We start from the raw sequence: 15,511 nt of genomic DNA, 5'->3' as shown, positions 1-15,511 counted from the left end.
ATGGACTAGAAATATATATACACAAATTCCAGCTTTGACGAAATCTCAACTCTTCTCTCTCTCTCTCTTTCTCTCTCTCTCTCTCTCTTTCTCTCTCCCATTTCAATATGACTACATTGACTACAACAAGACGTCAATTTCCATTAACTCGTTGCTAAATTTCCCATCTACGAGTCTTTTCTCTCTCACTTTGCTCCATTCGATCCAGTGGTTGTCGAAGGTGAAAAGTCTACCTATTCCCCCTCTCGTAACTCAGCCTTTCTCTTTCTTTCTTTCTCTCCGCCTCTCTCTTCTCTGCACTCTTTGCACACATTATACATACACACACAATTTGCTCGCCCCGTTACTTCAGGGCGCGTATCGCGCAATGACGTCTCGTGGGATCGGCTCGGCTTTGCTCCGCGTCGCGATGTTGGAGCGTATTAGTGCGTCTCGAACGCTTTCTACTGGAGCGTGTCCTCTTGTCGTCGTGTGTAAGCTATTCTTCTTCCGCATGTAAAAGATTCGGCCGTCGCCATTTTGGTGTATCAAAACGCGCGCGCGAGCGCGCGAGCAGCCTTAATTGAGTCGAAAAAAAGTGTAATCCGTGATCTTATCATACTGAATATCGCGAATCGAAATTTGCGATTCGTCTGACAGGTGCGATTACGGCAATCTGTCGATCGAAGCTTTAGCAACGAAATTACGATTTTTCTTATCTTTTATTAATATTTCGACAGTGTTTTGACGAAAGATCGCAATTTGAGGAAGAAATAATTCTTTTAATTATAAAAAGTGACGATATAATCGATCCAGAGTTGCGAAACTGAACGACAAAGTTTTCTTCCAAAGTGTTATTTTTTTTACCTTTTTGGACTCGTTACATCGACAAATCTCCTGTTTCGATTTCGATTCTTTTCTTAAATTCTCAAATTTTTATCGTTAATTCTCCAGATGCTTACATTCCTTCTGGCATTGTCAGTTCCTCAAATCCTCAAATTTTTCTTGCGGTTGTTAAAGATTGATATTTTCTTAAGATTTTCCAGTTCTGAAATGTTTCCGACATAATCATAAATCTTGAGAAATTCTTTATTTCTACGATTTCTCGAAATCTCATTCGCGAATTTAAATCTCATAAACTCTCGGAATCTCAAATCTTTAAATTCTCTCAATCTTCGCTCTTTTTGTCGTTAAATTTCCGTAAAATCATGCAGTTTTAAAGGCATTTTTTTCAAGCGCGTTATTACTTTCCCTTTATTCCCATAAAATCTTTATAAATACATAACTATATATTTACACGTCACAACTACGCTAATGTTTACTTGAAACCTACATCATAATATTTTCGTCTTGGATCCTCGAGTGCCTGAAAGTGCGCGGATAATTAAAGAAATAATCAATCGATCGATCGAAGCGACTCTCCGAGATTCTCTCAGTATCTCCCGACGTATATTCCGACGTATATCGCTCGTATCGATCATATCAGAATAGCAATCGTCGGCGTCGTCATTGGTCGTCGATAATCTTCAGTGGACCATGTTGGAATTCTCTATACAACATGCTGAAATCGGTACGTACGTACATACGCGCGACTCGGTTCCATGCGTCGCGATGCGACGCAATGCGTGCGCGGAATAACTGCAAGAAAACACTTTCTCGGACGTACTTTTGCAACCGCCTGCATTTCTTTTGTCATTTGCTTTCTTCCTGTTATATCAATATACCAGGCTTTCCCAAAGTCACATGTTCTGCATTGCTAATTAATTGCAATATTAATCAAAATTGAATTATTGTATTAATTATGCTATCAATAATTACTTAAATTATTAGTATTATCAAAACTAAAATGTTAATCAAATATATATATGTAAATAGAAACGAGATTATTATTATTATTGAGTATATCGAGATTAATTTTGTAACTCAATATATACTCAAAATTAATAAATAAGCATTTAATAAGTAGTTTTTTTATTTAACTTTTTTTCTTCTCTTTAATTAAAATAATTTTTTTTTTACTTTTTATCACAAATAACTTTTCCATAAATTATTATAATTAATTTATATAAGTATTATATTTGATTTTTTTCTTAAATTAAAGTTGTAATTATAAATAGGAGGAAGACCAATTTATAGAGAAAGCTTGGATAGTGCAACGTACGAATCGCTCTGTTCCGGTATTCAGGCTTGAAAACGTCAGCTTATAATTAGCCTAATTACAGAGCAGTGCGGAATTCTGTGAATGCAACGACCCGTTGAGCACCCTTTCGCGCGCGAATGTCATGCTTGCACAATATCGACAATGAATGCACGTGCGTTGTCAAGAGGGATTCTCAATTGAATGATCGCGATGTTATCTTGTTAACTGCAATTGACTTCATTACTCTTTGCTTTCGATATAGTCTGTCTACATTTTCTAGAATGTAATTTACACTTCATAAAGCTGTCGTTATCAGAAAGATGTATCAATTCTTAATCTTTTTCTTCCTTGACATTTATTATATTGACTCGTTTATTTACGCAATGGAAAAAAAAACTTAAAAAATATGAAACATTTCTGAAAACGAGATAAAATCAATAAAAATGTGATAGGATTAATTAATTTCTTTATTATTTTGTCTTAATATTTTTACATGCAAAGCATATAAAAATAATGTATAATCTTGAATTGCTGAGTCATGAATATGTCTTATTATAGTCTTATTATAACATTTCTAGATTTATTACGACATATGCTGTCATAATTCATTGCCTTCCCGATGTATACGGTTTATGCCATGCTTTGTTACGTTCCCTAAAAAAATTTAAGTGGCATTAAATCAGAGAAGCGAGATGGTCATAAAATGAATTTCTTATTCTATCCACTCCCATCAATCAAGATAAATTTTACTAAGATGATTTTTTTTAATTTTATTAATAAAAAAAATTTATAATATAGAATTATAGTATATTTTATTTTATTAGGGAAAAGATTACTGAAAAAAAATGTATTACATTGAAAAAGGCAAAATAAACTTTAGTTCAATAAAATTTTAATTTAAAAATTAAATACAAAGCTATTCTCTGCTTTACAACAATTGCACAATGAAAATCAAAAATGCTTAATATTGATCTTTCTCTTTGCATATTTTCAAAATCTTTCTGTGTTTTCTCATTTCCAAGATCAGAAGCTATTATTTGCAATATTTGAATTATGAATACGACGCTAGCTGTGCGCGCATGTTGCAAATAACCAATTATATTATAACGTATGCAAATGAAAGCCGGCTGTAATTACACGTCGTTTCCATTGACTTCCTACTTGGTATTTCACCTTTTTCATTTCTCTTTCTTATTCACTCCTTTGTCTTTCGTGTCATATCGCGTGTAGTATCTTTACAACGAGCGGTGATGCTTGGCATCCAAATACGCAGTCAAAATAGCAAACGGTTAGAAAGATACACGGACATTTAAATACTCAAATATTGCCATAAGCGAATATTATTTTCATATCTGAAAATTTATACAGGATATCGTATAATTTTTTTTTTTTTTTTTTTATAAGATACTTGAATAATTGCATATAAATATTTGCAAATTTGGTTATGCATGTAAACACTTGATGTCTAAATATTTTAATATCTTGATAGTTGAACAGTTAAATATTTAGAACTATTTAAAACAATATATTTGATATTTAAATATCAGATTATTTGGATATTTACATAATAACAGAATTGAATATATTTTAATATTTTTAGATATTAACGTGACATTTTCATTAACATATATTCTTAATAAATTCTCAAAAAAATTATTTCTCTAGTTTGAGAAGCCAATATTAATTCGCTCCACTTTATTCCAATGATGCGAGATGCGCATGTTAAAAATCGACTTTGAAGACTTTCTATAATCCCGAGATCGCCTCTCACCATCTTTCGTGCTTGCTTGCGGCATCGCTTACAGCTCCATTCAAAAACGCAAATAATCTCGACATCCAGGGGCGCGCACGCAAAAATTTTTTTATGGAACCGCGGAAATAGAAAAATTTGCAATCTTATAAATCAAACGAAAATTTCATGTATTTGTTTTTAATATTTTTAAAAACTTTATGTATGTATAATTCTGGAAAATGGAACTATATATAATGATACGTATTTTATATATAATTAATAAAAAATATAAATTTTTGTTTTTTTTTAAAGCTAATTTTTTAAAAATTTCTTATAAAATATTCAATTTAAAAATTAAATTATTCTGTTGAATATATCCAAATGCATAGAGATATTCATTATTAGACAAAATTTATATCATGTTAAATGTTAGTACATGGACATTGTTCCTTTTTTCATCAGAATAAAAAAAAATTAATAATTTTTTGCTGTCAATTTTATGTTGGTTTAATAAGATACGATCAAATGATGAAAATGAAATAAAAGTTACTTTTTTGCGTGCGCTCCTGCATGAATTTCCAAATGCAATCGATCCGCTGAATAACATGTCTGGATTGCAACATCCTTTCGAAATTACTAACGCACGAGACTTGTTTAAGTAAATCGTAGACCGCTCGTGCCGATTTCCAGTATGCTAATGTCACTTGAGGCATCAATAACTTCATAATGTCGTGTGATTAAAAAGTTCAAGGGCCAGCAAATTACCCTCAATCTCATAATTTGGTTAGCCTGATCATTCCATGTTTTTTTTTTTTTTTATGTAGCTCCAGTATTGACTCATATATAATGTGTAAATTGTCAAATATTTTATTATAATATTTTATCCAAGGATAAAAAAATAGTATTAAAATATTCTTCGAATATCATTACGATACATTATCGTTGCGATTATCTTGTACGCTTATAAATTTATATCGTTTATCATAATATTACTTCTGACATCATTTCAATTGGAATGCAAGGGAGACATTTTACATCGTCGTCACGTAATCGACACATTATTCTGAATTCCTATAGAAATCCGGCGCACACAATCCGATAATGTGTACGAAATTCCTGGATCTCAATCGACAATCCGGTGTGATCAATAATTGTGATCATTAATATTTATGGATATTGATTATAGGCAACTGCTCGTGAGAGGAAAGAAAATGTTCTTTCGAGGAAAAAAAAAACTAAAAGAAAAAAAAGGGAAAGAAAAAGAAATAGGTAGAGTGCCGCAATTCTCGAAAGAGTATAAGCGCAGAGTTACACATGCACATTATCGGTAAATACTTGAGTCTTTTTTGTCAGTACTAGCGTTTCCTAATGGAAGAAATCTATAAGTAATTCAGAGAATAACGGTGTTGAAATTATCTAAAAGTTCAAAGTACAATATTATTTTGCTTCATGAGCGATTGTTCGCTTCGATTTATGAGAAGAAAACCATCCGAACTATTGCTCACTCATATTTTCATGAGTTTTTAATATGTTCTAAGATTGTTAAAAATAAGACTTTTTTATGTACTTTCTCGTTTAAGAATTGAAACAATTCATTGAAAATAATTTGATACATTTGATTAAATACATTTGATTAAAATATACATATGCTAATTATAAATTAAATTTATACAAAAAAAAATTTTTAATAAACCTTTACATGATTCAACTATTCGAGTAAAAAATAAAAAATGATAAATCTATAATTATACGTTTTTACATGAATTTGCAACTATTCTCGCAAAGCGAGATCCAATTTATATCGCAGGGTGTTCTAGTTTGAAACAGAATCTCCAATTATCCAAGTCTATTATCATCATATAGAACTAGTGTCATTGTAGACTTTGTTTTGCACTGAAAACACTGGGGTGCAACTTGCTTAAAGCACCGGACAATGGGATTCACGTCCATTAATGTAAAGGCTTACTTATGCATTAGTTATTCATTGTAAAAATTCTACAGACACTTTTCGAAAAGAATTGTTTGAAGAGGAATGCAAATGAAAGAGATAATAAAACAAGTGTGCTCGGTCCATTCGAACTGGTTACTACGCGAATTACGGATTGTTCGGATGTAGGCAATAAAGAGAGGCTTACCTTGAGGAAACGTTGCGACTCACGCCTCGATTCATTGAGGACATCTCATCGCCACGATCGAGATGATCCTTGAACCGGCCGCTGTATTTTGATTCAAGAACGCTGCCGAGTTCGATTACATTCGCGAAGTTTTCGTATGTTTACAATGGATACCCCATACAAACGGATAATAAATATATAAAGAGATATTTTATATGCAATGGTGCAATAATTTCGTCGTTTGAAACGTCGTCACGTGTGTAGGCTGCATCCGCATTTAAAGTTGCGATTAACACTAATTAACGCGAGTAGCGTGCGATTTACTGACGCATCATGACAGTTATATGCACATGAATTAAACTATAACGCGCAATCCATAATAGATTTAATTGTATCAAGTTCCGGCAATGTTTCAGAAGTTGATTTTGACCGATTAAAATTGGAAAATCCTTTTAAAAAAATCGATCACACACATAAAATAAAATAACAGATCAAACTGGAAAACAACAAAATTTGATTTATTAAACAAATGTATAATAATTATATTTGTTTAGAGTGCGTGCAAATTTGTAAGGCGATGCTCTTTATGTGTGACAGATGGTATATAATTCTGTTACATTAAAATTGTAATAATCAAGTAGGCAAACGAGCTTAATTTCGTTTCATCCAGGCCTTTTATCCAGGGTTCAGTCAAAGATCACGGCGCATAAATAACTCCAACAAAGAGCTAATTGTCACTCTGGGACTCTGGGATATAGTTTACAGTTTAATGCACGTCAATGTCCGTCAACGTGGAAGTCATCGCGATTGTCTCAAGGGCACATAACTTTACGATGCGACTCGCATTAATAATCGCGACCCCTATCTCCCGCCTCCCCCTTCGTTCCGTGTCCCTGCCTTCAATGTCCCCCTAATATAAAATGGTAGGTAGTCATACTTACTGATCTTATTTTGCTCTTTCCTTATCTCTGTTGCAGCACTCTCTACAGCCACCGAGGATGTGGGAGACGGGCCCCAAGGGCACGAAAACGACACTGGTGAGTGAGTTTCTCAATAAAAAAAATTCTGTTTTTCTTTTTTTTTTCAATCTTTTGTTTTTTCACACGAATTCGGAACGGATAAATTTTAAAAGATTTTATGAGAATCGTTAATTTTACGAGGGAAAGAGTTGTTAATGATGAATTTTATTTCTTTTTGAATTGACCCTCTGTTACATTGGTCTTATTTTAAGACCATGAATTAAATAGCTATATAGTTTTTTGTACAATTTTAGTATATTTCGAAAATTGATGAAAACTTTTAATCGGGAAGTTATAAATTGTCAATTATACAGAAAAAGATAAAGATTAATCATTTCCTGTTTTTTTTTACGCCGAATACAATTCCAGTTTTTAGTTTGTTGAAATTTGGCGCAGGGACAAATGGTTTAGTTTTCCAGTGAGCGACTAGATTAATGCTAGAATAATAACACACACGTAATTGACGCATTCGACTGATAGAATGCGTGATTACGTCAATTGAATCACGATTACTAATTGTAAAGTATAAATAGTGGTTTAAGATTCAAATATACAATATACAAGTTTTAATACATTATTAAGGATTTACTTGGTGAATCAATGTTTTTGCAACGAAGACAAATGTATCTCGAGAAGTTCTGTCATTAATTTGCGACAGTGAATGATTAATTAGCGCTTGTACGAGACGGTAATTCTTTCCAAGAATACACGAGCACGAATGCCTGTCTAATTTCATGTAAATAAAGAATTGGCTGTAAATATGGTTTATGTTACTGTGACAAACCAGCTGTCATAGTAATAGCCCACATATGCGCGCATGCAAATTTTTTCATTGTGCATTCACGAAATGAATCACGTCAAATTTACATGAAAACTGATTTCTCACTTTTTAACAACAATAAACAAGTTTATATAAGCATGGGGTTATAAAAACGTAAAAAAATATAATAAATATATAAAGGTCCCTTTGCAATTTTGAAGAGATTTATATATATTTATGTAGATCAGAATAAGAGATACATATTTTTTTTATCTTTTCTTGCACATTTGCCTCGGACTGATTAGATATATTTGATTTTGAATGTATAAAATCATAAAATATATAAAAAAAAGACTATTTCAGACAAAATTTTCATAACTTGGATGTCAGTAATTATGTTACATTTTTTTATTATTATATAAAAACTATATAGTAAAAATTTTCAAATTTTTTAATTAATTTCATATTTCTCAATAAATTATAATTGTAATTATTTTTAATTGCATGTCTTTATACTTTTATTTAATTTCATTACTTAAAATGACAAGGTCTTTTATTTGGTTATAATCATGTATAAAATCATGTAAATTATCATATAAAAAGATATTTTTGAAGAGATGTGTGAGAATTGTCATTAAAATCTGAGATCTCTAGTGACCAGCTGTTGAAGCTGTCACTGCGCGAAACCACGTGTCATGTCATCCCATTTGAGTTCAGTGCATAAAATTGTAACACTAACGTCCTCTAGTGAAGTATTCACTCTCGTATCATGTTGAATATACTGTAGGTAAAACAGAGATCCTTTTACTGACTAGTAGATAATGTATCTTTTATAATTTACTTATCGACTTATGGTAGCTAGATGCTTATGGTAAGTTTTTAAATTTTTCAACTGTTGATCATATCATCTTTGATAATATTTAGATGATATATTTATTTGTGCTTAATTTTAATTTTCTGCTAATATTATTATTTAACTGCATATCAATCATTTTATGTTTATTGCATGATCTCTCCTTCATTGTTATTAAATACTAATTAACCCTTATCTATACATTACGATATTTTAATAATAATTATACGATTTATGTCATAAATAATAATTGTTTTTATTTTTTTTATTATTTAAATAAAATTTGCAAATGTTGTAATAAAATAGATATATACTCGTAACAAAAATAATATAGATATATAACTTATGTAATACGTTTAATGTCCGACATATAAAAGCTGTGTAAACAATGCACAAATCAGATATCAAAATTATTTCAAGTAGAGACGCAGTTAACGTTCCACACGTGGTAATATTGCGTAAGATTGCAATCTTACGAGTTAATCAGAGAACGAAGACTTAAATTAATTATATTTAAAATATTCTAAAAAATCTAAAAAAAATTATAATTAATAGCATTATCAATAATATTTTGACATTATATGCGTATATCTCTTGTAGAAACATTAATATTTAGAATGCTTAAAAATAGAAGAAGATTTATGTGTTTTTGCGTCTTTTATATAAGATCTTCGTTGCTCTTCTATTCTCTTCTTTTAAAATTCAATATAAACTTCTAAAATATTGTAATAAAATAGTTTTTTTTTAAGTTTTAATAAAACTATATAGCTAATACTTTATTTATACATACTTTAAATGTTTTCTAGTTTTAGCACAAATTTGAAAAAGAATTCTTGGATCTTTGATTAAAAAAAAAAAATTTATTATACATTATATCTTTTTTTTCTTACAAAAAATTATATGAGGTACTTCATACTTCTGTACAAAGTACAGTAAGCAACAATCTTTTTTTACAATATTATCTTTGTGTAAACATTCCTATACATAAAAGCAAGCAACTATAATAACTCATTTTTTCTCTCGAGAGAGTTTTTACAAAATATATATATATATATATATATATATATATATATATATATATTTTATTTTTAAATAATTTATATACACATATTGTTATACTTTCTTAATTTTTGAGACAATAATGCATTATTTTCAAGAATGCCACTACAAATATTGTCTACTGAATATCTCGGACGTAAATACACAAATACTTGCGCATTCTTAAACAATGCTTACTGTATCGGTTATCCGTCTTGTTAAATCGCCTGCTGCGGTTCAATTGTCGCTTAACCTCCTGTCTTAACGAGACTTGACAATAAACGCCAACTGCTCTTCCCGGGTGCTACGCAATACTGACGTTTTCTAATCGAAAAAAGGCAAAGAGAGCGATCATTTCGATTTGTGATTGAAAAACGGATATATGAAAGTTCAATAAAAAGATATTAATGAGATTTCCTTAAAGAGATTTTTTTTTTTCAAAGCATTCAAAAACTTGTGAAAGAAATAAAACTTTCGCAAATATATTTATTCGCAAATATTATTAATATTATTATTAATAATTATTATTAATATTATTATAAATATTATTATTAATATTATTATTATTCGCAAATATATTTTAAAAGAGAAAAATTAAAGATTAAAAAATGTTTTAAATTTTAGATGAAGAATAAATGTTGTTAAAAGTTTTTATTCCTCTTGTCTTTTTGGGAAAATAATTTTCTTTTAGAAGACTTTTATTATTATACATTTCATAACAATGAAAATGTCGCAGACATACTTCGCCAAAGATCTATCGCGCAAATAATCATGTTGATTTCCTGTTAATCAAGCTGCTTCGTTTGATCGAGTTTGCTTTTCTCTTTTCCGCCTGTATTCATTCAATATTTATTCAAGTCACATGTAATCGGCAATCCAATATGTCGAATCGTTGAAGAATTATTATACATCGATATTAATCATTAACATACATCAGGCCTTCATCAACATACTGTTTACGTCATCACCAATCACGTGCGCGCGTTAATGGTAATTCGTATACTCGATAATTTGAAAAAGAAAAATTATCAGTCAAAAATTACATAATTGGCGATCGCAAACAAATGTTGCGAAAATATTTACAATATCATTTAATTATTTTTTTTTAAGCAAATAGGTAAGGTAACGAAAAAGTCAATATTTTGCTGGAGATATTTTTTATATTTTATGTTAGAAAATTGCTTTATTCCATTAAATTAATTATCCATCGCAATTATATCCAGCGTCGTATCCTTAACAACGTCGCTTGTAAAACTGTTGTCATCTAATTCGCAAAAGTCCTCGTCCTAATTCGATCATTAAATGTTGCAACGAGAGACAATGGTCGCATGCTTAGGGGGAACAGGGAAGTGGTCCGTGTGATACACGAGTATAGCACGTGCGTCTCGCTGGTGCGAGACAAGTTTAGGTTTAGGTTTCACGTTCGACAATCGTGACTCTTTTTTTTTTTTGCGCGCGCACACGTCCACTCGAAAGGATGTGACGCGCGTAATTGGCTCTAATTGATTAACCAATTGCTGCGACCAATTGACCGATGGAAAGCTAGTCTATTAGATTTAAACGAGCATCGAAACTGTTTGTGCAAATAATGGATCATGCGAATGAAAGTGAAGCATAAGCAAAAGAATATGAATATTATTTTGATCCTACTGGACTAAAAGAAATTTATTTTATCCTACAGGATAAGATTAAAACAAGCAACATTAATTATAGTTTGCAAATGTTCTTAATTAATTTTACAATCAATTATGATGCTCGAATTGACAAACGATTATAATTTGCGACTATAATCATTTTATTTTATGTCATTTCTGAAAAAAAATTTTTTTTTGGTAGAAACAAATTCTTTCGAATTTCCAATTCATTAAAATAAAAATTCTATTAAAGCAAAGATTTTATGCCCCCCAAAAAAATGAGATAATAAGATTCTTTTTTTATATAAATTCTTGCGGATGCTCGATAAATTATTAACTTGTACCTGTAATTATATAAAGACGGAAAGGAAATTTGGATATTTAGATCGGGATATCTAATCGTCGAATACAGAGTCGGCGGAAATTATAACGGTTGACCTCGGAGCGCCTAGCAACAAGTATGGGCAATGTCCTCTCGAGAGATGTGATCCCTATGTTCTTCCACAAGACCAGGTTCTCATCCTACGTTAGGTACTGATCGAATCGGATAGTCGTTAAAAAAGGAATATTAACAATTTGTCAAAAAAAAGTCTCTTGAGATGACTAACTTAAGAAAAATCTTAAAAATTCTCCAATGCTTTGTTTAAAATTTTTTTTTTTTTTAGAGATCTGGAGCTTTATTCCAGATTGTCGTCTTTATAGAATAATCCCTTAATTTTCGAGCGATGTAATATCCGATCCGCGTACGTGACTGTGAACGTAAGATCTGGAATTCAGATGTGTACGTTATAACCCGAGACGCATGCAACCGCCGCATGTGCAGTATCGATGCACCACGTGCACGACCTACCTGGCATATTTCGACGATTTGCATGAGCTTGCAAACGCTATCAGCATCTTCGATTCTGAAATCTGATATTTTTAAGTGTGTCGCGAAAAGATCGAGATATAAAGTCAACAAATATTCAAGAATTAAAAAATTCCCGTAGAGATAATGTGAACAGCTGTTCTCATTGATAACGAATTAGTATCTGTCTAATTTTAAGAGACTTTGACTTTAGAAAAATTTTAATTTAAAATTTAGTTATCACACATACTTACTTTTACACTATTAGTACCGAATGACTTCCGCTTGACGTATCTACACCGTTGTCAAGACCACAAAGCCACAACATTCTGACCTCCAGGAGGTTTTATCGTCGTTCATTGTTTTAATAAAAAATCATTAACAAAGAAAGCTTCATGCGGATCAAAGTTTGAACATAAAATAGCAATGACAATTTCAGAGTTTAGACACATTGTATATAAGTATTACCAACATACCGTACACGTACTTAGCAAACACGCAAGTCTTTATATAGGGTGTTCAAAAATGTCGAAGATTAAAAATATATGAAAAAAGAATTTTACACGAGTTTGACAACAATCCACGAGAAGCGAGGTCCCGATACTTTTTCGATATGATGAGATATAATTATATGGTTCCACATGGGCTCGCAATTTTTTTGCATATGTAGAGGTTTATTTTTGTCTGATTGTCTGACGCTTCGCGTAGAATGTTGCAAACCTATATGGATGAAGCATATAATTATAAACTTCCTCACACATACATCAAAAGCATTGAGCGATGTGGATCTGATTATATAGGATGTTCAAGATAAATTTATTGCTTGAACAGCTGATTTTCATTTGTTAGTAAGAATATCTATATTTAGTAACGAGCGACGACTAAAATCTCTTCTAGATTATTTGAAAACTTTATCTTGACTATATGTTAATCGGAAATCACCTGGGCTTGACGATGTAAAGCTAAATTATTAAATATTTATTACCTACGAATACTAAATATTTATCTTCTTGTAAATATATTTTTTAGCTTGCAATTTATCTCTGTTTTGTATAAGTAAATGTAATTATGTTTATTATACGAATAAATTTACATGTAGACGTCATACTGTGTGACTTACAAAATCGACAATCCTGTGATTTTCCAACCGCACGTTCTGATGACAAGTTGCAAAAGCATTGCAGGAAAAGAATTGTTTGCGAAACCTTTAATGCGCCGCCATCGATAACTTCTACCTTGGCTGCCGCTTAATTATGGAGAATGAAACGCCCGTTCGTACGATCACGTCGTTACGTCAGTAGAAAACGTGATTTTGCTACATCCAATGTTTATCGAAAGTTGTAAAGCGGATATTTCACCGAATTCGGCAAAATTAATTTGTACCACGTTTATGTCAAATCTTCCTCAAAGTAATGGTACGGATTTTTTATCGAAAATAATTCTCAGTTTTTTACAATAGTCATATGTACAACGATACCAGACGAAAGAAGGATTAATCTTTATTTTTGAGCGAGAAAAACAACAGATATTGTCCGCGTACAAAATATTTGTTCGCAGACGTACAGCCCTCTTAGTCATCTAATAAATCGTGTTTCCTTCGCAAACATGTTATGGAAAATGTACCTAGATATTAGACTTAATAAAGTGCCAGATTCGATGGAATATCCACTTTAAAATTTATGAGTCTCTAACAAGAAAATGCACGAAAAAGGCTATCATTTTTTATTTTTATAAATCTGTGGAAAAAGATAATTATTGAATGCCCGTGCGAGAAACTATTCTTTAATATAATTATTCTTGTGTATGATAAAAGTTTTAGATTTAATGAGAAAAACTTGAAAAATGCGTAATATCTATTTTTATATTAATATTAAATAAGAAATACATATTATTTGCTTCTAGTGGCATAACATAAGTAGCGCATCTATAAAATGATAATTAACAGATATTGTGTAATACTTCCTTTATTCTTATCAACATCGATATTCTTTTTAAAAAATATATATATATATATATTAAATTATTTAAAGCAATTAAATATAACTATAGAACAATTAATTATAGCAGAAAAAAATTAAATGAATTCAAATTGCAAAAATGTAAAGTATAACTTTAGTATTGCATTTAATTTAATTATCGTTTTGTTTTACTTGATGGTTTTATGCGATATAATTATTTTCAACTGAAGATATAATAAAAAACAAATTTAATTTCGCGAATTGACGACAACTTGTAAACACATGTGATAAACATTTATTTATAGAATCAGTCGTTTACCAGATCGATTATATGGAAAGCTTACTCGTATATTTTATTTATCTAGTGTAACCCTGCGATAAGCGCGATTAACACGATAAACCGGAATTAATTGCATTATTAGATCATCGTATTTCTTGGCAATAAAAATTTTTATCTAATTTATCTACATAAATTTGATCCTCTTAGACTTATTAATGTTATCTGAAGTTTCAACTCGATAATATCGCGAACGTGATGTTGTTTTTATGTAACGTTATTTTCTTTATTACAAACAAAATGTTTCCATACATCATCGTATTTCTAAATATTTAAGTAAGCAATATATTTTATCATTACTTTAGCGAGAATGACAAAAATAGTGAAATTTTTAATCAGCCCTTTTTGTTATTTCATTAATTTGATATTACAATTGCCTAAAAATTGTATCATATTAACAATTCATCAAAGATCATATTACTATTATAGTAATGCAAATATTACATATTATATTAATATATTTAAAGCAATTAATGCACGAGTTGAGTGATAAGGAAAAATATCTTTCAGTAAATAATAAACTTGTTTATAACTCGTTGTAAAATTGCAACACTGGTTGATTCTATTTTTCATATTATGATTGCGAGAAGATTCGCTATTACAACACAAGCAATCGTTAATAACAATATTTAACTTGTCAATAACAATTTTTTTTTAATAATATGACAAACAATACGTAATAACATGTTGATATTTAAAATCAGTTACAAACTATTAGTAATTTTTTGATATTGATATTTTAGAAAAAATATCAATATCAAAAAATTCGCGAAATATATAGAAACTTTTCGCTATACATCCAATTTTTCCTAATGCTTGTATATTGTTACAATAATTTACTAAATACAAGTATTTCGTAGTTTCTTATAGTTTCGTCAGAAATCGAAAAAAAAAAAAAATTAAAAGTGACGAGAGTTTGATATTCGATTCTTGAGTCAGCAGTTTTCGGAGTATCTCTTTCGTGATCCTCTTTGATTCTCAATGCGATACTCGAGTTTAAATCGAATCCCACAAATGCGCGCTGAAAATAATGCCGCTTTCACCCTCGTGCATTCGAATATAAACTTCGCACTCTGCCAAGCCATGGCTCAAAAATAGTC

At 30.5% G+C, this 15,511-nt stretch overlaps 1 protein-coding gene across 9 annotated transcripts in view; it reads left to right on the top strand.

The window, feature by feature from the left end:
• Nucleotides 1-15,511, top strand: part of LOC126856702 (uncharacterized) — a 55,593-nt gene that overhangs the window by 21,084 nt on the left and 18,998 nt on the right. For 7 of the 9 annotated variants that reach the window (XM_050605462.1, XM_050605458.1, XM_050605457.1 and 4 more), the window contains one exon: nt 6,943-7,002. In XM_050605462.1, coding sequence (XP_050461419.1) covers nt 6,943-7,002 — 60 coding nt within the window. Of the gene's footprint in view, nt 1-391; nt 1,550-6,942; nt 7,003-15,511 lie in introns of those variants that run through there. The other 2 variants (XM_050605464.1, XM_050605465.1) reach the window with 2 other exon arrangements.

The sequence above is a fragment of the Cataglyphis hispanica genome, chromosome 19 (assembly GCF_021464435.1).
Source record: "Cataglyphis hispanica isolate Lineage 1 chromosome 19, ULB_Chis1_1.0, whole genome shotgun sequence".
NCBI classification, from domain to species: domain Eukaryota; kingdom Metazoa; phylum Arthropoda; class Insecta; order Hymenoptera; family Formicidae; genus Cataglyphis; species Cataglyphis hispanica.
This window is presented reverse-complemented; position numbering and strand designations above follow the sequence as displayed.